Source organism: Ambystoma mexicanum, chromosome 6q (genome assembly GCF_040938575.1).
Source record: "Ambystoma mexicanum isolate Mex_15411 chromosome 6q, UKY_AmexF1_1, whole genome shotgun sequence".
NCBI lineage: Eukaryota > Metazoa > Chordata > Amphibia > Caudata > Ambystomatidae > Ambystoma > Ambystoma mexicanum.
In genome coordinates this window covers 351,995,067-352,020,887 of record NC_090937.1, presented here as the reverse complement: position 1 = coordinate 352,020,887, position 25,821 = coordinate 351,995,067, and the positions used below count along the sequence as shown (strand labels likewise).

The window sequence follows — 25,821 nt, the reverse complement described above, 5'->3', positions numbered from 1 at the left end:
ACCCATGCCCTGCGTTCCCGAGAGTTAGGGGGGCAGAATTCCAACCAATTTGATTCTGCTGGTGAAAAAACAGAGTGGAATTGACAGAATTCTGCTCTCCTGGAAGTTAGAATTATGGAGGAAATGCTGCTGATACCTCACTGGAAATTCCTTTCACCCTCTAGCGGCAGCCATCATATTTAGTTAGCACAAACAAACTAGATTATATAATGGGACAGCATTTGCTACTTTCCCGGCAACAGATGTGATAAATCAGTCTCCAATAGGTTTCTGAAACACTGTGCTTTTTAAAGGTCAATGCCTTCGATAATAGCTATTTTCCGATTTACTATATCTGTGCCCCACACTTCCACTTAACTGTCTAAGTTGTAGCCTCTGACTCAAGATGCTAAGAGGTTTTTCAATACCAAAGGATGGGTCGTTCTACTTTTATTCAAAAGCCCACCAAGTTTACAATGTAAGGATGTTGTGCTTCTAGCTTTTTGCTGCAATGCATTGTGCAGGCCTATGTGCTCAAAGGTTTCTTGCTGCTCTCGTGGTCTTCCGATGCTTCCTGGTTAGCTGGTTTCAGAGGTAGCCTCACCAGCTCTATAGCGAGTGTCCCTCCAGCATGTGAGGGTGACCACTTGTCCCAACAGAGTGTGCCCCAATGTTTCAAGGATTCAGTGCCCTCTGGCACATTGGATGGGACTGTGATGAGCTCATCTACCTGCATTGTCACTATTTCGGCTGATTGGGGGGTTGCCACATTGGGAGTTGGGAGGACGGTGAAACATCTATTGCCATGCTAAGCGCAGAATATCATTATGCAGACGAGTGTTCTGTAGCCTAAAGGGGGGAAGTTCGCAGCAGCGTGACTGACAAACGCAAACAGAACCGGAGAAAAATTACTTGTTTTTGAGATGCTGGACACTGCCAAGGCAGCGGAATCGCCCGTTGACCATGATTGCCATCCTTGTGCACAGCGCCTCACACTCTTCCATGCTGCAAAGAGATAGAGTCAGTCAGTACTGCCGCCCACCAAAACACGACTAACCCCAGTCTCCGAAAGCACCATGCAAAAAGTACAGCTTTTACTAATTTTATAAAGGAACTCAATTCAAAAGTATTAATGGGGAAATGCATACAAGACTTGAGTTAGAGGAACTGGTGCAGGCACGTTTAGGTCTCCTAGTAGGCGTCTGAGCACATCCATGAAACAGCTGGGCCCACAACAGCCTACTGAGAAACAAACGATGGTTAGGTTAACAGGAAGGATGTTTTACCGGATGCTCACACCAAGACTTGCAACATTTCCTCTTTAATAGTTTTGTGCATTTGTATAAATCAAAACAGAAAGCCAAAATACTATAGAAAGTGCAAGGGAGATAACATCCATACATGTTGTTGGTTGGGCACCCAGAGGTGGGGGGAATTAAAGCGCCTACCTCCACGTATAATATGGAGCTATACATTGGAGGCATTCTCTTGATGTATGTCACCTCTTAAAAATGCAGTATGTACCTGTTGACTACTTCATGGAACAGGCCTGTTTTTACAGTTACTGCCTGACTCAGGGAGCGGGTCAACGTATTCTGACCCCCGTGTGCGCACTCTAGATGACGTCCATCAGCACTTACCTGTGAGATGTGAGCACCACTGATCGGCCTTCTTTGATGATGCTCAGAGCACAGTTCCACAGGAAGCGTCTGGCTTTTGGGTCCATCCCCGTGGTTGGCTCATCCTGCCGTGTAAACACTCACTGTTAGAGACCTTTGTTATTCAATATCAAACGACTGCAATTGTAAACAGAACTGTATGCTGCAATTCTCTCTTTCGCTTTATTTCGAATTAACAAATACTAAAATAATACTAAAAACACTGCTAAGACTTTTAACGTTAGGGAAATAATTCTTCCCAAGGAAATAAATACTCCTGAACATTGTCTTTTCAAACAAAGTCATTCCGGCACTTTATTTTTACCCTAGGGCCCAAAATCATGCAAGTAAAAACACGCTTTTTTCACTTATGCGGTTTTGGCGCCCACATGTGTTCACATTTTACAGTAATGCTTGGGCAGTCAAGTAAGTTGCATTTTCTGATTAAGATTAATTTTCTGTATCCTTCTTGGTCGTTCCTGCTCATGTCCGAATGCCTGAAATGCAGGCCATACCGATAACTATTGATATGATATGATATGGCATTTGTAACGCGCCTATACACAAGTGTTTCAAGGCGCGACGAGGCGGGGGGGCGGGAACAAGGGGAGACAGACAATGATCCTACTAGGCCAGGTGTCATTCAGATCACGCAAGTGCAAGGGTAGAGGGGACTGGGAAAAGTGCAAGGGGAAGGGGAGAGGGGGGAAAAGTGCTGTACATGGTTAGTAGAATACAAGATAAATAATAGGGCCAGCTGGTGGCAAGCGCAAGGAAAGTGCAGTACATGGTTAGTAGAATACAAGATAAATAATAGGGCCAGCTGGTGGCGAGTGCAAGGTAAGTGCCGGAAGAAGGGGCTGTAGGATACAGAGACAGTCCCTTAGTGCAGGGAAGAGTGGCTGGGCCAAGGACCGAGATCGGTGAGTGGCCCAGTAGCAGATTCAGTGCAGGTTCAGTGATTTCAGCAGGGGAGAGAGGGAGAGAAAGCGGAGGCAAAGAGGAAGGTTTTGAGGTGCTTCCGGAACCAGAGATGGTTCTCCTCAAGTTTCAGGGAGGCAGGAAGGCTGTTCCAGAGGGAGGCCCCTGCTGCAGAGAGAGATCTACCCCCAGCTTGTTGCTTGGAGAAGCGTCTGACCCTGAGGTAGTTGGAGGTGGATGAGCAAAGAGCTCGAGAAGGAAGATATTTCGGAAGAGAGAGTTGAAGGTATTTTGGCCCAAGGCCCCAGAAGGCCTTGTGGACAATGCAGAGGGTTTTGAACTTAATCCTCGCAGCCACTGGGAGCCAGTGTAGTGATTTCAGTCCTGGAGAGATACGGTCCCTGGGCTTGAGGCCAAGGACAAGTCTCGCAGTCTTGTTCTGGATGAGTTGCAGAGGGTGGAGAGTAGAGGCAGGAAGATTTAGATAGAGGCTGTTACAATACTCCATATTCGAGAGAACCAGGGCTCTGGAGACAGTGAGCTTCTGGGGGAAGGAGAGGAAAGGAAGGATACCTCTGAGGAGGTGTAGCTGGTAGTGTGACTTCTTAGAGACGTCAGATATGTGAGGAGAGAAAGAGTGTGGAGACGAAGATGACCCCAAGGTTTTTTGCCTTGCAGGTAGGCGCAGGAAGAGGGCCAAGGGAGGCCAGCCAAAGAGCTGCAGGGAAGGAGGGAGTGGGTGTGCCGATAAGTAGAATCTCAGTCTTACTGACATTAAGGCAGAGGTCATTGGCGGCACACCATTCCTGGATAGCAGAGAGACAGTCCGAGATGAGGGAAGGGGAAGAGGAGGCCGAGGGTAGCCTGAAAATGAGCTGGGTATCATCTGCGTAGCACTGAAAGTTGGGACAGAGCGGCGATGCAGTGAGCAAGAAGAGCCAGATACTGGTTGAACAGCCAGGGGGAGAGGTTAGATCCCCTAGTGGACACCACAGGTAGAGAAAAAGATGTCAGAGAGGAAAGAACCCAGTTGAATCTGGGAGGGTCGATTGGAGAGGAAGGAGGTCAGCCACGCCAGAGCCTGACCAGTGATACCCAGGTTATCACGGAGACGGTTGAGCAGGATGGTGTGGTTGACAGTGTCAAAGGCAGAGGAGAGGTCGAGCAAAATGAGAACACAAGGGGTGTTAGAGTCAAGGTTAGAGAGCAGGTCCTCACGGATGTTCAGGAGAGCAGTTTCCGTGCTTCTGGCAGCTCTGAAGCCTGACTGATGGTCATGAAGACTACCAACAGATTCAGCATGGAGATTAAGCTGGGAGATGGCCAGTTTCTCCAGGAGCTTGCCCAGGAAGGGAGTGATAGAGATTGGGCGATAGTTAGCTGGGCAGGAGGGGTCGGAAGAGGGTTTCTTAAGAAGGGGGTGCACAAGGGAGTGCTTGAGGGGGGATGGGAAGACTCCAGAGGCGAAGGAGAAATTGCAGAAGTTAGCCAGGGCAGGGGCCAGGGAGTCGATGTGGTCCTTGATAGTTTGAGGAACAGGGGTGGACCTGTTTTGACGAGACTTTCATAGATCGGACTTGTCTCGAAACCTCGTCAGCAGAAAAAAGGGGAAAGGCAGAGAAGGAGGGAGGAGGGGTGGCAGCAGAAGGGCCAGAGGGAGAGCAGGGAATAGAGGGGGGAGGTGATAGGAGGAGAGTGAGGACAGGATGTCCTGAGTTTTTGAAATTAAGTGAGGCCAGTGCCGTGCAGAGGGCCTGGGAGGGGACAGGATAGGTGGAGGCTGCAACAGGGTTGGCCAGCTCCTTGCAGATTTTAAAGAGTTCGGCCGAATTGTTAGATGCCGCAGAGATGCGGGCTTGGATAAGGGCTCTCTTCTTAGTGAGAACGGAGAGACGGTATTGCCTTTGGAGCAGGCGGCAGGCCAGTTTGTCAGAGGATGAACATGAAGCACGCCATTTCCTCTCTGCCACCCTGCACTTGCGTTTAAGGGTGACGAGATCTGAGTCATACCAGGAGTTACATTTGGCTTTGGGCTTCAGGCGGATCCTCATGACAGGGGCAAGGATATCAAGGGTATCAGATAGAGGAGAGTGGAGAGGGCTGTGTCAGGGTGGGAGTCAGTCGAAGGGGGAGGAGGGGGCGAGAAGGTGGTAGCGAAAGCCTCAACTGACACGCGCTTCATGGGTCAGATGACTGCGAAGGTGGGTGGCAGTGATGAGGGTGGCTTTGCCTGTGGGGTAGGGAAGGTGAGGTGGGAGGATAGGAGAAAGTGATCACTCCAGGAGAGAGGAATGGAGAGAGGGACAGAGGGGAAGGTCAGAAGAGATCAGAGCATCAAGAATGTGCCCTGCAGAATGGGTCGGCCCAGACGGGAGAATAGAGAGTGAGAGAGTCGCAGAGGTTGCGAAAGAGTCCAGAGGGAGGACAGGAGGCATCAAGGTGGATTGACTGCATTCTGAGAACTCTGACTGGCTAACAGGAGGTCCGTAATGACCTTCATGTGCTAATCAGGCCATAGGGCATTGGTGAAGGATGGTACCATGAGGTAACAGGCCGCCATACTGAAAGCGAGGCATCACCTGGGCAGCTGTCTTTTACCACACAGCTGGATACCCTAGATGTTTTGATGCAGGATGTCACAGGTGAAACTCCATTGGAGGTCACTCCCAATGTTTTTGACTTTACTGCCTGCTCTGAAACATTATACAAACTATTGCTGGAATGAAACCCACATCATGTCAACGCGATTCTTGTCCATCGACTATGTTTATAGAGCATAGGGACATCCTCGGTCAACCAAGTTTGTCAACTGCTCCTTCGCGGAGGGTAGTGTTCCCTTATTTTTGAAGGAGGCTTGGATGACCCCCCCTATTAAAGAAGGAATCCTTGGACCCTTTCATTTTGGACAATTATCTTCCTATTACCAATGTTCCCTTCTTGTTAAAAATTGTTCATAAGGTGACACATTCACAAATCCAAATGTTCCTGGAGGGTAACGATATTCTTCTGTCCTGTCACGGTACTGAGACCACAATGCTTGACCTACAGACGAATCTATTACTGAATATGGACCATGGTCAATTATCAATCCTTATGTTGTTAGATTTATCTTCTGTATTTAACCTTGCAGACCATGCTCAAAGGCAGATTATTGTCTCTGGTCGGGTGTTCCCATAAAGCAGCCGGCTGGATTGCATCCTTTTTGGGCCCCAGAAATTCCTGGGTAAATATAGGCGAAGTCTGCTCGGTCCCCTCATCTGTCACCCATTGAGTGCTGCAGGTCTCATGCATTTCGCCCACCTTATTTACTGTATCTGATCCCCTTCCTGCTTCTACTGATCAGACTTGGTGTCTATGTGGCTAATTATGCTGACGATACACATGTGACTGTCAAACTGTCAGGCTCATATAACGAGGACGCAGAAAAGCTCAACGCCATCTATAAAGCCATCCATTCTTGGATGGCTGAAAACTCCCTGGCCTTAAATGCAAAAAAAAAAAAAAATGGAGCTCTTAATCGTCGCAACCACGTCAAGGCTGAGGTCCTTACCAGCTGAGTATGGTCAGTTTCTGCTCCTTGGTACGCCGATCCCTGTGGCAGAGAGAGTAAAAATCCTAGGCGTGGTCCAGGATGCCAAACTGTCCATGTCTCATCAGGTTGAGTCGATCCGGTCTGCATGCGGGTTGATTACGAAGCTGGTCTGGAATATCCACCCTTTTCTTGCACACAAGAATTTAGCCACGCTGGCAACTGTTCTCATCAACACACGATTGGACTATTGCAATAGCCTGCTTGGCGGTTGTGCCCACTCTTGCATAGCAGCTTTTCAGGTCTCCCAGAATGGGGCAGTGAGGGCAGTCACATTGCTCACTAGAGGAGCGCATGTTACAGCAGCGAGGCATAGCCTTCATTGGCTGCCTGTAAGGCTTAGAATAAGAAACAAAGTCCAGCACCCCGGTATCTGGTAGCTCGCCTTCAACTTCAGACCTCCTCCGGGCACTCAGGTCCAGTACCGCATGAGGCCGGTTAAACCCAGATTTAAACTGGTAAAGGTTGGTGGACGCAGTTTCAGTGTGCAAGGTCCTGATTTCAGGAATCTGCTTTCGCCTGAGCTCAGAGCCATTGACACAACAGCCAAGTTTTAAAAGGAGCTGAAGACGCTCCTGTTCAATCTCCCGTCGACTAGGGACAATCGCTGTATTGTCTCTTTTATCCTTGCTCTCAGTTGACCCACAGTTTCCGACATGGATTTCCCCCTTGTGCCGTTCTAATGCTATCTGTCTCGGTTGTTTGTGTCTTTTTCGTGCGCGCCCTGAGGCCTATGGGTGTGTGGCGTGATGATGTAAGCATTTTTAATAAATAATAAATACAGTACAGCCCACTCATGAGGCCATTATGGCCTTTTAGCTCCTGCGTGTGGGTAAAAAATGGCCTGGGGAATCCCTCCACAAAAACTAGATCTAGTCATGCAGGGGAAGGTGGCAAAGTGGTCTCACTGCACATTCAATGTGTAGCCTTTATGCTGTGATGTTTGATTGGAGGACCACATTGTACGGACTTTCATCCCTTAACGACTCAAGACAGGTACGCCGCTGCAACCTAGTCCCTTCAAAACAAAGTGAAAAGGGCATATTTTCTCACTGTGGATGCAGAATGCCAGGTTCCTTCAGTTGGATTTTGATCAATGCTATTTTATTTGATAAAGGTTCATGCAAATCCCTAAAACTAACGATAATAGTCATGGAAAAAACACTCCAAACTGCTTTCTACCATACCAACAGTGGAAGCAAAAATAAGTAGCCCTGCTTTTTAGAGGTAGGCTGGAAGTGTTGAGTGCATGAAGGCCATGAAAGCAAGAGTAGAAAACTGCAATGTCTTGAGCTTGTCTCTGTACTTGTGTGACTCCCATTTTCCGTGTGTGCCGCCATTTACTAAGCACTATCTAAATTGTTTCTCACATGCATGTCCACACCATATGTATTAACCACTACAGACAGCTTCAGGATGAAAAATGACAACAATGCCCTTCCTACATCGAGCACGACAATGTACTGACCAGGAACACCACAGGAGGACCCCCAATCAGGGCAATGGCGGTGGATAATTTTCGCTTGTTCCCTCCACTGTAATTCCCAGCATATTTTTCAGAATACTTCACAAGGCCCAACTTGCGAACTGCCCACTCAGCCACCTAGAGGAAACAAAAACAAAGAAAGTTATTTTAAGTCCCATACAACAGAAATAGTGCACACATTAGTGCACTTTGGGGGTCATTACGAGTTGGGCAGTAAGGGGTTAACGGCACCGGTAAACGTGCCAGAGCCGTCAACCCCTTATCGCCCTATTACGAGTCTGCTCGTGGGAACCCGCTAGGGAGGCCTGGTTTTTCCAGGCACCCTTGGCGGGCCCCGCGAGCAGACCAAGGTGCTAACAACGGGCCCGTTATTAACGGGCCCGTTGTTAGCACCCTCCCCATTCCCATTGAGCCCTATGGGGGCTCAAATAGGAATGGGATGGGTTCCTTGAATGAGGAATTACTAAATGCGGCATGGTTACCTCCTACCTCGTAATGACCCCCTTTGTCTTTTTAGTTTTGGCTCATGGCACCTAGCATGAGCCCAAAACTAATGGTATAGAGTCGGGGGAGAGGAGGCTAACATTTGTGGGTGGGCACACATTGGGGTTTCTCCAGCCAACCCTGCCTCCACACTCACGCCAGAGCTTGTCACACCTAGCAAGTGGCACTCCTGAGGTTCTTTACTCCAGTGTAAATCCCTGAGCTGAAAGGGCAAAACAAGGGCACTTGCATAAGGTTGCATAGCGTGAAAGGCCGGATGTTATGCCATGCAAGTGGCGTCGCTGCGGTCCTTTCAAAATGGAGAAGTACATCCAGTAGCGGAGGCAGCTTTTCATGGTGTGGGTGGCTAATAGGGCACGGCTGGGGTACACTTGGCACCAGGAGGGAGCCAGGTGGACGCCACCCTCCTCTGCCCCTCCCTGGCTCTGTCACTGATTACATCACAAACTCTGCTTAAATGATGTGACAAGGTGCGTACTGGGGGCAGAGGAGGGAGCAGTGGTGCTCCCCCATCCACTCAGGCTGAAACAGTGGAGAGGTCAGAATTGCGTATCTCAATTCAACCTCAAGGGCCGCCTCACCACTCATGTGACAAAAGCCAAATTGTTGGCTATGCCAATGCTTGCTATAACGTTGTGGGCCCAGCAAAGACAGGTCCATAACGCAGCCCATAAACTCCCCAGGTTAATCCCTATACTCATTTGGACCCAATTTAAGGGCCGATTCATGGAATTTGTGCGCCGAAAAACAGGGATTTGTGCGCCATTCTGCCCGCAAATCCCCATTTGGTAAACAGGGATTTGCGAGCAGAATGGCGCACGAATCCCCGTTTTTTTGGCACACAAATTCCATGAGTCAGCCAAGACACCAATGGATACCTCCCTCAGCAATTAAAACATGAATAACAAAAGCATCGACAAGGTGGTATCTAAAAAACCTTATGCAGAAACATGCCCCGGCAAATGTCATGCTGCTGTCGTGGAACGCATGTGTACTGAAGTGATATAGCGGTGCTTTTGTAAACGATGAACATTTTTTAAACAAGTGACAAAGGCACATCTCGGTGATCACCGATGGAGTGCATCTTAGCGTTGGTCAATAACGTGTCAACTGCATCTCTGTGTGTCTTGCTGTTTTGTGGCTGCTTCTTAGGTCTCTCACGGGCTCTTTACCTTGCACACTTCTTTCTCCGGGATCCCTCGCAGGAGAGCGTAGAGCTCCAGGTGCTCCCGGCCCGTCAGCAGCTCGTTGATGGTGTCAAACTGAGGGCAGTAGCCCATATTCTGATGCACCGCTGGAATGTTCGATAAAATGCTGAAAGCAAAAGGGCAGTTGCAGTCACTAAGCCACACCTTATTCCTAGTGCGCATGAAGCTCCTATCACACAGCTAGGAAGTACAGTATCTGTGGGCAGCATTCCTGGACACAGGGGTAGGATGTCCAGCAGAACAGGGAGGTCTAGGATTCAGCCATGGCTCTGTGGAGCAGGATTGCTGGTTAATTACCTGTGCCCTTTGAGGAATGCTTCCCCTCCAGTCACATCCGTATCGCCCGTCAGCATCTTGAAAGTAGTGGTCTTCCCAGCGCCGTTGACTCCCAGAAGACCAAAGCACTGCACATTGGGGAAAAAGTTAATTCATTTACCAACCAAGATTGAGTATCCTTTGACTTCTGCACAGCAATAGCACCACACCCGTGCGCATCAAGCCTCACAGGTTTAGGGATCCAATAGCTGTGGCCCACACGACGTACCTTCCTAAACCCACTTTACACATCTTTAGTGGAAGCCGGTACTACTCGGCCACCCACGGCACCACTAGCAGCATGCCACCATGTTCGCACTACAAACAGCAAAGGTTGATGTGTGTGGTGGGCGGCAGAAACCCTTGCTATCCGATGCACATTTATGTTTACACCCAACGTCTTATTTGGCATAGGCAGATTTGACATATTTGGTTGTCAAAACATGAAAAGGCATAGCTTAGATATGTACACTTGTAAATCGATGATGTAATATTCAATACATGTTTCACAGACACACAAGCACACCTGGGCAAAATGAAGCCCCCTTGTGTGCAACGGCTACCGATTCATTGCTAATCGCCCAAAAACCTATGTGTATCCATAGATATATGCCCCTTAAATTCAATCTGCAAAAGTAAGCAAACCAACAACCTTTGACTAAGAACTTGCTGGGGCAATTGTCTGACGTGAATTGTCATGTCTATTCAAGCAAAGCATACATAGAAGCGCACAGACCTTGTACAACACTCGAAAAAGCTGATTAAAAAAGCAGCCACTTCTGCTTTTTTGCGTTTTCTTAACCCGATTGCAAGTGACCTTGTTTGTTCCACAATGGGCGCTTATCTATGTTGGCAGTGGAGGTAAGGGGTCACCTGTCAGCTTGACCCAGCCAGCTTGCTTTTCTGTCAGCTTGACCCAGCCAGCTTGCTTTTCTGTCACCCTGTGTGTATGTCACACGGGGGATAGTTGGTTGGCAGGGTGAGGGTGTGGTGTAGATGTGTCCAGTGACAGCTTGTTGCAAATGGCCCTGCAACGCATTTTTACAGCATGCGTAGCGCTTTAGTGTCATATCACAAGAACACCTGGCAGGCTATAGACTTAATAATGCAGATGTTCAAAAAAGCACAATTGTCGGTGTTCAGATTATAATAATAATATTTTGCATTTATGTAAATCACAAGGCACATTGGGCCTCATTACACAGTAGGCGGTAACCATGGTTGCCGCCGGTACCATACTGAGTCCGCCATGGTGAATGGCGGAATTACCGCCACATTCCAAGGTGTGTGGGGACGGTAATTCCCCATTCACCATGGCACTTCCCCATTCCCATAGGGCTCCACGGGAATGGGGAAGGCGGCAATTACGGTACTGCAAATTGCGGTACCGTAATTTCCTCCAAGGTCCCTTTGCGGGCCCGTTCCTTAACGGCTGGTTAAGGTTGAGGTTGGGTCCCGCAAAGGGACCTCATAGTAAGGCGGTAAGGGTATACCGGTACCCTTACCGGTAACGGTAAACCCTTACTGCATTCCGTGTAATGAGGACCATTGTTTCATATTCGACCAAGCAGTGGTATTTTACAACCAAAAGGCTAGCGTTAGTCCTGCTCAGAAGTCAACTCTGTGACCACCAGGTTACAGGCCCATTTCTTCCCAATGCCGTGACTTACCCTACTGGCAGAGGTTTAAAGTGTGCACACCACTGATATCGGCGTATGAGCAGGGTGTGATGCAAGTTTTGAAAAGAATGACCAGGGCCAGGGCTTGTGCATTTACGTAACGGAATCCTTTGGCAAATGTACAAACTCCCTCTCTGTATAACTACACTTTCTGCCACCAAAGAAATGACAACACATCAATTGTGCGAAGGACAAGAAATGTGGCTTCATGACATTATTGGACAAATTGATGTGGCAAATAGTTCCTCACAATGTATCAAACAAGTAGTCTTCTGACAAACACTTGTAGCATACGTGTTGCTAGCAGCTAAGTGAGATTGGTGATTAATTGTGCCCAACTGAACATCCTCCACTGATAAGCAACAACTCAATAGAAAAATCCTGCTCCAGACCTCAGCTTTCACCCGCTGCCCAGCAACAGCCTTACCTCTCCTGGGGGGATTCCAACGCAGAGGCGGTCCACTGCTGGCTTCCGCTTCATCCCATACACCTGAAAACATGAGAAGCTTGTGAGTCTGATGAAGGTACAGAACTACCTGGACAGAGTTTCTTGCAAGCTTGCATTCTCCAAGGGGGCACAACTAAAAGACTATGTCGTACAGTTATTAGCTTTAAAGAAAAATGTACAAAATGGCAGCCAACAAATGTTCTCTCTGTGCTCTTAGAGGTACATAAAGTAAAATTGTATACAGTTTGACGTTTGTATTTTAAGATGACTGAACACATAATTTCTCTTTTCATAACATGCTCGAGAGCAAAGGCAGTGGAGGACTTGCAATGTCTTCATAATGAGTCTTGAGTGGCAAGGGCGTACGTTCACCGTCACAATAAAAAAGAAATAGTTATCCAAGGTTTATTTTGCTTACAAAACACCCATGCTTGTACCAGATAGCTACTCGAGGGCAAACATAGCCTGGTGTATTTTGTTAGTCATTGGAGCAAGAAGATGACTGGGAAGACCTGCATTAAGGAACCAATTACTTACCTGTAACTCTTGATCTCCAGCATGGGTCCTGCATGGATTCACATGCTCATGAATATTCCTCGTCGTCAGGCTGGGAATCCTTGGTAAAAATTAAAGCAGTTTAGCTTCAGGCTAAAACTGCTCGTCTCCTCCATAGTCTATCAGTGTACTTTGAGTCCTACTGCCCCTAGCCAATGACACTCCCTCCTGCTAAGCTCCAACCCTGGTGGCCATCTTCAGATTTTTACTGCACATTTCTACTGTTGGGAGTCCTCATGTGTTGCTCCTCGAAAAACGTTTTTTGCTGCTTTTTGAAGAAACTCTCCATCTCTTCATCATCAAACGTCACGCAGCGACAACCGGCAGTAGGGGCCTGTTGTCGGCAAAGATCTTCAATTTACTGTTGGATCTTCATGTGAAAAATGAGTAGGTGAGGTGCGCACTCCAGTTCTCAATCAAATATATCAATTGCAAGTAGTAACTTGGCTAAATCCCAAAATTCAACAAGTATTAACAGGTTTGAATCCCTTCTGCTGCAGCTCAGTTGCTCTTTCAGTCTCAAAGGATTCTGGTAGGCTGCAGTGATCACATTTTTACAATTCAGGTGACCAGGAACCAACACCCCTCCAAGAGCACAAATCTTTCCCAAAATTGGGGGAGGGGACAAAACCATCAAAAAATGTTGGATCTTCAGCCTGTGACGCTACAGGCCCAGGCGTGGGCCTACACCTCAACACCTCAACCATAGTGGATTACACGAACAAAAGCCTGTTTAGGTCCAGTGAAAGCTGCAGCTTGAATATTTTCATCAAGGATCTGCACCTCAAGTGCATTTGCTTTCTTCATTCTGGCCACAACGCGAATGGATACTTAATCCATCAATCCTTTTCTTTGAAGACTCGGAAGGACTGCCACCGGAGGTTGGTGGCATGGATCGAGGAAGGGAAGGTCTCCGAGCGTAGTCATGCCTCTTCCAGGGCCGGCAGGTCCACTGAGCATACTCCCTCTGGTAAGACGATATTGAGGTCCTTTTAGGATGCTTCCCTGGTGAAAATCCAAAAGAGGGCAAAATCCCACGCTGCATCCCCTTCCTCGTCAATGGTCGCCATGGCTGCGGCAGCAAGTTCCAAAACGTATGTGAATCCATGCAAGACCCCATGCTGGAGAATTCTTAGTTTGGTTCACATCCGAGTAGGTACAGCTCAAAAAATTGATTTGTTTGTAGATTTTTAATATCCCCAATCTCTAAAACTTCTTCCCGTTTATGTTTTAGTTGGAAGAAGGGAAGTGTGCTTTACCTTCTTAAGTCCTTTTGTCAATGTGAGGAAAGACCCTTTCATCTTGTACCCACCCACCTCCACCACAGAGCTTCTCTCTGCCCTCTTTTTCAATTTGGGCTTTTTTCCATTGCACCCCAAGTTTCTGGGTAATTAGCAACCTTTGTTATGTTTTACTCTTTTCTGCTTCCACCTCATAGGTTGACAAGAGAAACACTATTTTGTGCCATAATATAGTACTTATGTGAGCAAGAATACATTGGGGCTAAGGAAAACACTGACAAGGCAACTGATTTTCTAAAACAATGCTGCCCCGCACAGATACTACTGGGTAGTGGTTGAATAATGCCACGGAGAACCATCCACTGCCCTGCAGGACATCCTTCCTCACCTTCGTCAGACCTTTGATCTCCAGCACATCACCCCGCCCGCCATCATTCATAATACGCTGGCGTTCCCTGGTTACATCTTCGTCCTCATCAATCAAAGGTGGGAGTTTAGACGTCACGGGTCTGGAAAACAAACAAAATGGAGGAATAAGCCGGTTTATAAAAGGGATGCCGTTCATCCTTTTAACATGGGCTCTCTCATACATCACAATGTACACAAAGATGTTACCAAAGTTCTTCTAAGGGTGCACACCCCAAATTTCACTCAGGCGTCTTTTGGGCCCGATTTTCGAAAAATGTTTGGCACGTAGTTGATGGAATGTGCTAGCACAACCCATTGGCTTGCACCAAGAAAGTTGCATACAATTCATAAAGTTCATCTGAATGTTCGCAATTATGATACGTACCGTCAGATGCTCTTATTCACTCCCTGTGCGCAAATTATCTGCCATTTCTGCTTTTTTTTGATAGAGAGTGTCCAATTCACAAATGGGATGCACCTTAATATATGCAGGAAACAGCCACATTCCCCTGCACTTGTTTGGAAAAGGCCCAGAGGGGGTGCACAATAGGGTCATTTCCGATCTATCCATTCATTTTATGAAGTGGCCAGCAGCAGCAACAGCCGGAATCACTGCTACCCCACTTGTATTGCAATCCGTCAAACAGGGATAGAAACACGCTCTTCTTTTTTAAACATTTCACAACGAAGGGCAAAACGATCCCAGCCCTCTTGTGGGTTCTGCAAGCAATGGCACATTAGTGTCACCAGCGCGGTCTGACCATTATGAAGACGCGGGAGCCGACTAGGACATCAGTTGAGCTGACATAGCTCCAGAAAAGCACACGCCACCCACAAGCATATTTTCCAAATTCGGGCCTCTAGAAAAGGCACCCCCTCTGCTCTATTTTTCGAGGCCTGATTTTCACAGAAGGGGGCTATTTGTGTTTTTCCCTGGATGAAGAAACGGATAGCAATGTTAACTAGATCGCTGTGTGTGTGCGTTTGTGTATGTGTGATTTATGTGTTGATGTGATAACTAGATAGATGTGTATGTTTCCTTGTGTGTGCATTTTTAAGTTTGAATTTCAAAACAAAGGCTTCCTAGATTTTGTGCACATAAAGGCAGCTAAAGTGACAGTAGTTTACTGTCCTATTTCCTGCTTATACTCCCAGCATTATGTGAAATATGTGTAGTCTCCACATGCCCACAGAGCACGAGGCTGATCTGGGGTTAGGTGGGCTCAAATGTCCTTATGGGACCAGACAGGTTAGAATAACCCATGAAAAAGCCGACACTCAATCATCTTGTGTTGCTATGTTGCACGTGTGCAGGCAAGTTTCTTTGTAGAGCCGCTGCCTGCCCTTATTGTATTGTTGGATGGAACACTCTATCTCCATCGGAGGCAGAGGATAGTGGCTTAATGGAAGGCCACCCGGTTGTATGGTTGTCTCGGGAGGATAGCTCAGGGGCAACGTGCTCGCCTTGGAAGCAAGACAAAACGGAGCAACACAGATTCGATCCCTTGGTCTGCGCTTAGAAACCTCTGGGTATTATCGTATGAGGTTGGCCTACAGATGTGTGGCTCTGCACATGATACGGCACCATAGGCATGCTGTAGGGAACGCTGCTGGTGCACTAGAGGGGACTGGCCAGTAAAGTGAACTTTCCCAGAGGGAGTGGGTCAGACTATATGCATCCAATATTTTTAAGGGCTAGCCCTGTGTAACAATTCAGGGCGCAAAGGACAGAAAGATGGCGCTTCATTCTTCCCGGTTCTTCCCGGTTTGCATAATCTGGGGTGATTAATGGGAAAACAACCCAGCTGCTTGGGTTAAACCACACCGAGCTCTGCAATAGGTGTTTACACACTGTCATTAAGTTTGCACCCTCACCCTCATGCACCCTCATTTCAGTAAAGTGAACAGCAAAGGAATGCTTCCCACCACAAACATTGTTTATTTTCGCTACTCTGTAACAATCTTTCGGTACAGTTGGGCATTTACCAAAAATAGCATTGAAAAATGTAAAGAGCTAGTAACAAAAAGTTGGATCTTTACATAAGAAAACCTCTCACAAGCAGCCTTGTATTATTAAAATGGCATCGTGAGTATGGTGTTCACCACCTAGGTGGACCCTCTGCGCCATGCCCGGCAAGGGGAGAGGTAAGCCCAACGGTACATTGAGAGAACAGCTCACCTCGGCTTTATGAAGAACCTGTACTGGATCAGCAGTGTGATGCAGAAGAAAACGAGTCCCTCCACCGCCATCGCAAAGAGGTTCCGTCCAACCAGATCCCAGGACATTGGGGAGACAAACCGGTTCTCACCTTTGAGGAACCACCAATCAGCCGGTTAGAAACATGAACAGAAGCTAAGCAAAGGCGCATATTCTCCAGCGGCCAGTATGTGGACATTGGAACGCTGGGTGGAGATTTTTCAAAAATGGTGGCATGCAATGGGCGAACATAATTGAAATATGAGGACTCTATAATGCACTGACAGGCTGTTAATTGGTCGCAGAAGTATATTACAGTAGTGCGGAGTGAGCTCTCGGGGTGTTCACACCACTAATTTACTGCTACTGGCTATCCTTCGCGCACTTTTCATTTATAAATTCAATTGGGGTCAGTGTTGTTGTCTGTTGGGACTAAAATCTGGGCCCTCTTTCGTTCAATCGAGGCAAAAGAGACAGGAACGTCTGGCACCATTGTGGGCAATAGCTGAATTTTTTGAAAGCTTTCTGCATCTCCGCTGGACAAACGCTTTGCAGCTTAAGCCAACACATCCATCCACTCACCAAACCGTTCCAGCGCATCCGCCATCGCCTGATTTTTCACCATGTCAATCAGCCCTCGCCCCAGGCAGAAGTGAGGGAAGATCAGCAGCACCGATTTCAGGATATCATTAATGTTGCTCAGTTTCTGAGAGAAAGAGAGAGAGGATATGCTGCACGTTAGCTTACATTTTCTAAACCATGTGGCGGAAACCCTAACTTTGCTTAGTGAATTTCTGCATGGCTTCTGTGCAACCCGCAACAGGCCCGTCAGTCAGGCTCTGAAAGGGGCTTCTAACTAGCGAAAGCACTGTGCAGGCGCACTGGCTCATGTAAACCTATGTGCGTGGCAGAGGGTGCTATGTGCTACATTAATAGCCTGATGTTCGCACAGGCAGTAAATTGCATGGACTGGAAAAATCACGCAGGTAGAAGCTCTGTTTTCTTTCCGATCCCTGCCATTTTTGTCAAGATACCCTTGATTGAATGGGACATGGAGTGGGAAATTTCCTCAGCGCGGAAAAAAACATTTGATGGAGGCATGAATCTCCATGGATTGCCACCTACATTTTACACTTGAAAGAAGTAGGTAGAATCCATTGCAGCAATTGATGGCCGCGATGCACGCACATTCCGGCTGTCATTAGCATTCATTTCTTGGCCGGGTCGTAAATGGTACAAGAAAACAGGAACTGCCCTGGTTTCCATGTCTTTTTACCAACCATGTTTGAAAATGAACAAAATCCACTCGAGCAGACAGCTAGCACGGTCCCTACAGTGGCGGTCCGTTCCGGCAGCTAGACCGGCCCACAGAGTCTGCATGCGTGGGTTCCAGTATTTGCATGGCAAACCTTATCAGTCAAAGGAGGGAATGCTGCTTCTAGATCGCAGTGAGTGCCTTGGAGCAACACCACATTTGATATTAGGTCAATCCAAATGCCTTTAGGATGTGGTAAACAAAAGTCTTTATATTGACATCATATGTTGAGTGCAACCAGCCGACACGTGTTTCGACCTGCAAGGTCGTTATCAAGGCGTAAATCCTTATATGTAGTCCAGACATATAAAGGGAATGGCTTTGTAAGAATAATGTATGCAGCCACCCTGTTGCTGAAAAGCAATAGTAAATGTGAAATGTGAAGCCAAAAGAGTCCGGTAGGTTCAAATCCTAAGCACCATGTTTCAGGGCCCGATCTCCATCAACAGGACGCGAAGCTAGATTTTGCCGGACTCTTGGCTTCACATTTCACATTTACTATTTCTTTTCAGCAACAGAGTGGCTACATGCATTGTTCTTACAAAGCCATTCCCTTTATATGTCTGGACTAATATAAGGATTTACGCCTGGATAATGACCTTGGAGGTCGAAACACGTGTCGGCTGGTTGCACTCAACATATGATGTCAATATAAAGACTTTGTTTACCACATCCTTAGAACTGTTGTGCAGGACATTATTTTTCTAAAGGCATTTGGATTGACCTAATTAATATGGCCAAGGATTTGCGCGTTAGACTTGACTTCTTTCTGTAATTTGAATTTATATTTCCTGTTACCTACTAGGGGGCACCAGTGGAAGTTTACTGACGCAGCAGATCCAACCTTGCATTTGATTTCTTTCAGTGATTTCCTGACGACCCCTAGGCTCTTTTACTCCGCACATTTGATATTAAGTGGGGGTCAAAAATCCCTTTTAGGCATATCATGCACTGGCGCGTTTGCCTTGGCTTTTGTAATTTGACCAGCACTCTCTTTGCTAAAATCACTTTGATTCGTAAGTCAATTCCCAGCCATTACGCCAGATGCATCTATCATAGTGATTCTTATCATAATGAACCGTATGCATTTCATAAGACAAAGGACAGGGTGCAGTGAAGTGAGCTCTAAGCGCCTATAGCTCCAGTGAGCTATAGGTCCCAGTAACCTAACAGTCTACTCAAAGAGACTACACACACTATCCAACGGCCAACAAGCCATGCTGTTCAAATGCATTACAGAAGAAAGAAAACAATGAAACAAGGCCATGGCTAGTGGGCCAAAGCACCTAGGGAAGGTCACTGCAGTGCCACAGTTCTCAATGGCCCCTCTAGAGCAGGAGGAGCCTCATCAATATCAACAAGTATTCCCCATGTGTTTCTTATGTAAAGATAAACTATGACGCAGCTGCTCAGCGTGCTTCGGTCCCCTTCTCCACTCTGGTGTCCAGGCCACAGAAGTAAGGCTTATGTCCCCAACAAAGAAGCACCACTTACATTGTTGGTGAAGAGCTCGAGCACAAACGTGCAGACGCTGCCGTTGATGCCGATGAAGAGATTGACGCTGGTCAGGACCACGTAGGCCGTGCTGGGGATCTTGAATACAAAGGACGCCGGGTACATGAGAGGAGTTATAGACCATCTGAGAAGAAAGTAGAAAGAAATGTGTTGCAATGTTTGCAAGGATTGCTGCTTTTGGGGTTTTAGTCTTTCAAGGCAGACTTAGTTAGTGGTGCTATAAGAAGCCTTGTCTTACCCATAGAGCAGGAGGAGCAAAGCGAGCACAGGCAGGTTATCCGAGGACACGTACGAATCTTGCTGGAAGCATATGAAAATGATGATAACCAACGTGGCCGGAACAATGTAGTTGCACTGAAATGACAAGCAAACATGTAATGGTAATGCAAGTCCTAAATAACTGATTAACAGACAAGTAAGAGCTTCCAGGCGCAAAAGGTGACACATTATTTAGGTCCTAGCATCAATACGACAAACTACTGCAGAACATTGCAACGATCTTCTCTATAAACAGATGGGATTCTAAATTTACAACCCAATCAATGCCCCTGCTTCAACAGAGATGCGTCAGAATGTCCAGGTGTTGTACTGAACATCTCTATCTCTGGAACTCCAGTAGCAGGTAAGAAAACATGACACATTGCCACATATGAGTTGTGCAATGTATATCCTACAGATACATGATTACTCTGTGTGTGACCCTCCAGATGTGATGGACCACAACTCCAATATTCCTTCACCATTGAATATGCTGGCTAGGGAACATGGCAGTTGAAGTCCAAAACATCTTTTGGGCCACATAATAAGTAACCATGATTCAAGTAACTAGTCTCTAGCATGCAGTGGTTTGACAGCTCATAACTTTATCTCTTTCGATTGGCTGCAACCTCAAGTGCCTCAATGTCTGAGTCTGCGACCCTGGAGGTCATTCGCAAGGGACATTTCAATTGTTACGGTTTTGTGGCACCTTAAGGCTTGGGTTGCAATAGAATGATGTCTTGGCAGCCAGCAGAGAGAGGACAGTTACCTGTCCACGCTTTTAAACGGACCCTGGCATGAGAGGAGTAAATGGCCTGATTTTATTTGTCACGTGAATTTGCATACCTCAGGTTTGCAAGTTGGCTTACACTGGTAGACAATTGTAGTAGGGTCAGACGGGGTTTGACTGGCAGGAGAAAGGATGCAGTCCTGTTTTGGTGGAATGAGTCGTTCTGTTTTCACGGCACTAGCATGGCACCCACTCACTAGTGTACCTCTCTGACTGAGATTTGGCCAGGGGGTCAGCCATCCCTTGCTAACAGTACCTAGCAGAACATAGGAACCTGTCAGCTTGAGTATGCTGTTCCCCAGTTGCATCTGTGAGTGGCGCTGTGCTCAGAACGTCCTAGAACGTGCATGTGTTTGCTTTGATTAGTCCGCGTGTGTGAAGTGAGGATGCAGGAGAGTTTTAAGGACAACATGGCTGGGAAGAGAGGAGATGCAGATAAGTATCCAGTGTCCTTAAGGCTCCTCAAGTTCCTGTAGCGTTCTGCCTGGATGAGACTTTTGTCTCAGTAAAACAGTTAAATGCGCATGTGTGCTCAGAGATTAGTAGTGTCTCCTGTTTCTTGCAAGCGTTGGAGTGTATGCGTACAGCACTCCTGTGAGAGAAAACACGTCGAAATTAACTGTAATTCCGTTAGTGTTCCTGCAACGTAAATATTTAAAAGGATTATAATTTTAAAAGAGTTAACCAAGTAGACCAGTGTTATCTTTAAGACTGTCAGGGTTGCTCTCCAGGTTACTTTTGATTACATGCTGTGAGCTGTGTGGGTGGCACAGGTTTATTATGGTGCTTTGGTGTTTTTTATAATGTACTTCAGGTTGGGCCTTAATTTAGTCATCTAGAGTGTCATCAGCAGCCCAAGCCAAGATGCAGGAGATCAGTGATCGGATTAGCTGTGGCTTCCTTTTGTTCTGTTGAAAGGAATGTTTAACTGCCTTTTTCATTGTCTACCACCAGATGAGTAGGTCACAGTTTTGGATGTTCAAGTAATTTAGGCCCAGATCCTGGGGCCTAGTCAAGAATTAAGTTTCCCAGAAGGATCAGCCCAGAAGCTGTGAATCAGTGCGCCAGGAAGAAACCAGAAGACATTAAGATACGTTTGTTTCCAAGTACTTTTAATTTTCAAGATATTTTTGGAACTGTGTCTGCACACCTGCTAAATAATTAATTTGCCTGCTGTCTAAACTGTTTATGAAGAAAAATATGTAAAGTGTACAGGCCCATTCAAGGAGATAAAAGCTTTATTTCTCAGTAGTTTAAAAGCATATGAAACATTCGTTATGTCTCTTGCTGTGAGGAGCGCGTATCAAGTTCCATTGTATGACTGAATTCCGTTCTTCAAGAACAAACATTCCGTTTTTTATTAGACAAGTCAACAGTAGAGTGTTCGTAATGTATCGGGTGGTCATATAGTGTCTTTTCCCTCAGCTGCTGCTGTCGAGGGAAAGTAAAAGCGTCAGTTTCCTTTTCCCCCGACATCAGCTGTTCCCTCTTGTACGCGGCGCGAGCTTTCAAAGTGAAATGAGCTCACAGTTTAATTGTTAGGTTACGGTTGGCGCCCGCATTAGTTTTTCGTTCTTTTATCTATGTGAATTTACGTTTCACGTTGCAGTTGTGGTCGGCGGACGAATTCATTGTTACGTCCCTGCCATGTAATGTAGGCAAATGGCTGTGTATATTTAAGAAATACCATCTTTTCTTTATTTTTTTTGCCATTGCCATCTGAGTTCTACTTTTGCATAGAATTTGGAATAGCTCAGAAAGCGTTGTTAATAGTGCCCAGTCGGGAACAGAAGGATTTAAATAAAAAGCATCTGACTCAGAAGACTGCGAAGCGACTTTCTGCGTATTCAGTGGAGACAGGAGCGCGTGCATATTGTAAAGACTGTTTTATTCCCCTAAACTTCAGAAAAAACATTGGCTTAACCGAAGGGAAACACTCATCTATCAAAAGTAAATGCAATTTCTTTATTCAACACTAGAAAGCACATTTCAAGCTTGTGGATAGAGGTTTTAAAATACACTTTTATGATCCTGAGGGCATAAAGTTATATTTCAAATGGAACTGTCTCAATGAGTCTATAGACTTCAAGGAAGATTCTAGTACTCAGCAAGAGTGTATGATAACAAGAAATTCAGTGGCTAATTGAAGTAATCTTCAATAAAATGTGCTTACAAAGGCAACTTTTCCTCTAAGCAGTCTGCAGAAGATTTACAGGTTTATTGAAGGGAGAGCAAAATCAATGATTGGGAGGTACATATATGTTAGGAAATGTGTATTGTATATGCCTTCATTTTTGCTTTCCTCCTTTTCATTGCAGAGTACCCTGAGAGTGCCGAAGGAGTCTGTATTTTGTTGTTTTCTCCACTTCCCCTTTTCCCTGGGGGTGTTGTGTGCTCAGCTATAACTAAGGTAGTTGAGTGCTCCATGCTGTTGAGGGTCTGTTGGGTTCAGCAGCTTCCGCAGATCTCCAGTGAAGACTCAGCCTGACAGTGACTACATAGACTGCACTTATATGAGGATTTGTGAATGATAAACAAGTTACGTTAATGCAAAGACAAATTCAGCCAAGACATTGCCTAAACACATTTTGCTTGAGTAAAAGATTATTTAATTCTCAAGGTTCAACTGGGAACTCTTACGATAAAACTGACAAAACACAATGGGTGCACATCTGAAGATTTCTTGGGCAAGGTTTTTAACAAGGCAAGTGGCAAGTCATCATTCTCAACAAGAAAAATTCAATTCCTCCCAGCTCTTAGCAGAGGAACACAGGTACTATTGATAACTTGGGGAAAGGGAGGAGGTTCAGGGTCAAAGCACATATAACTTGTTTTCTTGTTTTCTCACCCTCTACATATTGTCACCTATGCTGAAGACAGGAATCTATGGTTTTTTTTCTCCACTTCCCTTTCCCGCAGGGGTGACGGGATTGCAGCTGTTAAATTATCAGTTGTTGACCCGACATCTAAGGGGATCTGTGGGGTTCAGCAGCTTCCACGGACAAGCACGCACAGGACCAGACACCCCCATACCCAAGGCGAGGAGAGAATGAATAATTGTGATATACAAATGTTTTTCTGCCTATCACTGCGCAGCCCGTGAGACAGGGATATGAGGAATCAGCCAAGGGATTCATTGCCAGAGAATCCCTATTAGACGATGAGTGACTAACCCTTGAAGGACTTTTTCGACAGGAACCCTCTGGGTGTGATAACCTATGTGCGTAGAGGGCTTAATGTGCACCATTGGGAAATGTATGAAGTGCGGTGGTACAAGAGTTATTTACCTCTTTTGGGGTCTGGCTAGGAAAGGGAAAGCACTGTAGAAGTTGATGTTAATTGCTCTTGTGGTAATAGCAATTTTTGGGTTTGGTTTATTAAATGTTCGTGTACTCTAACTTCAAGAGTGACTATTGGGACACCGAGTCCAAAATTCACTCGAGGCTTATGGTTTAATAAAATATGAAGGCGGTGGCAATGACATTTATAGACACCGTATATCACTAATAGATCAGAGGGTGATACCGCAACATGCCTAAAGTGCACAAATAAGGCCCTTATATATGTAATAGCTTAAATAACGCTGATGATCTATCATGTGAGTAAAAGGATACTACGGTTAACCCTACCAGATGTCAGGTGAGGGGAATTTCGGTAACCTGCACAAAAAAGCCAGGCTTAACAACCACATATTCTAGCATTATAAGGAGCCAGTTAGTTAGTGAATGGCTGCAAGTGACTTATGTCCAACCACCTACATGAGAGCAACTAAAGGTCGCACAATGCCCCACCTCACTGGTATATGCTCAGCATTGCTGTCCCACTACTGAGAAATATTCTTTCACCCTGCAGTCTCTTACCATATCCCAAACAAAGTTGGCCAGCCAGTAGATGACAGGCTTCACACCGCTGATGCACTGCATGTGCTTTGCCTTGCTCACGCGCTCCTGGATCAAGAAGACCACAAAGCTTGCCGGGACAAAGGACATGGCGAAGATCACACAGATAGACACGAGCACGTCGACAGAAGTGGTCATCCTGCAGCACAGGGACAGGAACAAGCAACCAAGATCAGACCGGGCTTTAACCCTTCACACATCTGCAAAAGTAGTCTCTGGCGACCCCCATACCTCATTTACATCACCGTAAGTATCTGCCTACAGTCCTCAAGGTGTGCATTAAGTCAGGGGTTAGTAAAATCAATAATTTACTGACTAAAGGTTTCTTTGATAGCACAGAAATATAAAGGACCCTAATTTATAAATTATTACTACACCTGGTCCGTGGAAGTAAGTTTAGAAGCCATTTTGAAAGATTTAGTGCTGTAATAATTACCACAAAAAAAACTGATTCTGAGGAATATATATTCAGGAAATCTGGACGTTGACGCATAGTCCAAGGGCTGGTCAGCCGTACACCCTTTGCTGATTAATCTGTTATTACGCCTGTTTTGTTCTGTTTGTTTTTTCATTTGATTATGTTTTGTTTATTAGGGCACTTCTGTTGCATTCTTTTTAAGATGGCGCTTGTTGACTTTGCTATATTATCTTTTGCAGCCCCTGTGAAGACTGGGTGACAAACGCAGGCAGCCGGGGAAAACCCGGTGGTGATGTCACGGGCAGAGAGCTAAGTAAAGCCTATAGAAAGTGACATCACAATGGGAGTTGCTCTTTCAAAAGCGACTACAAAATAGGTACTAATGATATTCAATGGAGATATCATGCAAATACAACTTAATATAACACAATCTCACACACACGTGCGTAGATACAACAAAAACATTCTATGTTACTGTCGTAAAACATTATTTCACTATACATGTACCATCAAAACACATGCAGTATGTTACTTATGGCAATAAAATAATTGCTATCAGAAGATGCATAAGAAACCACCCAACATGCATAATTTGTATAATAAAAGAATGTGCACTGAAAAGGAATGTCACATTTGGGATGTAACGTAATTCTTTGAAAAATGTTCTTTGTTCAATAAGCTGTACCACTCCTGGGTAAAATAACCCAAGGTCTTAGCCTCTGCCCTTGCCACGTGCCCCCACTCATCTGACATGTTGGTACTCAGGCCTGGGACGTACAGTGCCACTTGGGAGAGCTGTTCTTTGGTGAGGTTCAGTGGGTGATTGAAGGCGGTGATTCCATATTGGCTGGGGTCCTCCCCCTCTCGGACATTGGCTCGCAGGATGGCGTTGTTTATTACGTTCAGGAAAGAGCCAATGGCGTGCCAGCCCTTGTTATTGAACCACACCTAGAAGAGAAAAAGCACTCTTGCGTCAGTGGGGAGCTACGCTGCCGCGCCTCCAGGAAGAGGCATTAGCACCTGTGCTTTGGAACTTTGGATTCTGGCTTTGCTGCAATTGAGGCACGCAGCACCTATAGAACTGGCCGAAGCATACTAGATATGTAAAGCCTTTCTTGACGGGGCATGTGACCATTGTGTACATTTCACGCGGCACGATGCATTGTGGCGAAAACAAAAACGTCTCAATGGGAATATAAAAACTCGAGAGGCAGAAAGAAAACCTGATGTCTCCTCCTCAGCCTTCCAGCATTATCATTGGAAATTAGAACTGCAAATCCCAGTGGGCATCCGGCATACGCTATTATGTATCGGGCGTTAATTGTCTTGGGAGGATAGCCCAGGGGCAACGTGCTCGCCTTGGAAGCATGACGAGTCGGAGCACCGCGCTTAAAAACCTCTGGGTATCAAGCGTGTTATAAATAACCGATCATATCAT

At 46.2% G+C, this 25,821-nt stretch overlaps 1 protein-coding gene across 1 annotated transcript in view; it reads right to left on the bottom strand.

Moving 5' to 3' along the window:
- Window positions 1-25,821, bottom strand: part of ABCA1 (ATP binding cassette subfamily A member 1) — a 241,282-nt gene that overhangs the window by 6,339 nt on the left and 209,122 nt on the right. Inside the window, exons 36-48 of the mRNA XM_069630840.1 lie at window positions 25,162-25,331; window positions 23,927-24,104; window positions 19,257-19,372; window positions 18,998-19,142; window positions 16,771-16,894; window positions 16,171-16,300; window positions 13,972-14,092; window positions 11,767-11,829; window positions 9,643-9,749; window positions 9,310-9,451; window positions 7,616-7,750; window positions 1,620-1,723; window positions 892-984 (exon numbers count right to left, since the gene is read on the bottom strand). Of these exons, the coding sequence (XP_069486941.1) occupies window positions 892-984; window positions 1,620-1,723; window positions 7,616-7,750; window positions 9,310-9,451; window positions 9,643-9,749; window positions 11,767-11,829; window positions 13,972-14,092; window positions 16,171-16,300; window positions 16,771-16,894; window positions 18,998-19,142; window positions 19,257-19,372; window positions 23,927-24,104; window positions 25,162-25,331 (1,628 nt within the window). The remainder of the gene's footprint in view (window positions 1-891; window positions 985-1,619; window positions 1,724-7,615; window positions 7,751-9,309; window positions 9,452-9,642; window positions 9,750-11,766; window positions 11,830-13,971; window positions 14,093-16,170; window positions 16,301-16,770; window positions 16,895-18,997; window positions 19,143-19,256; window positions 19,373-23,926; window positions 24,105-25,161; window positions 25,332-25,821) is intronic.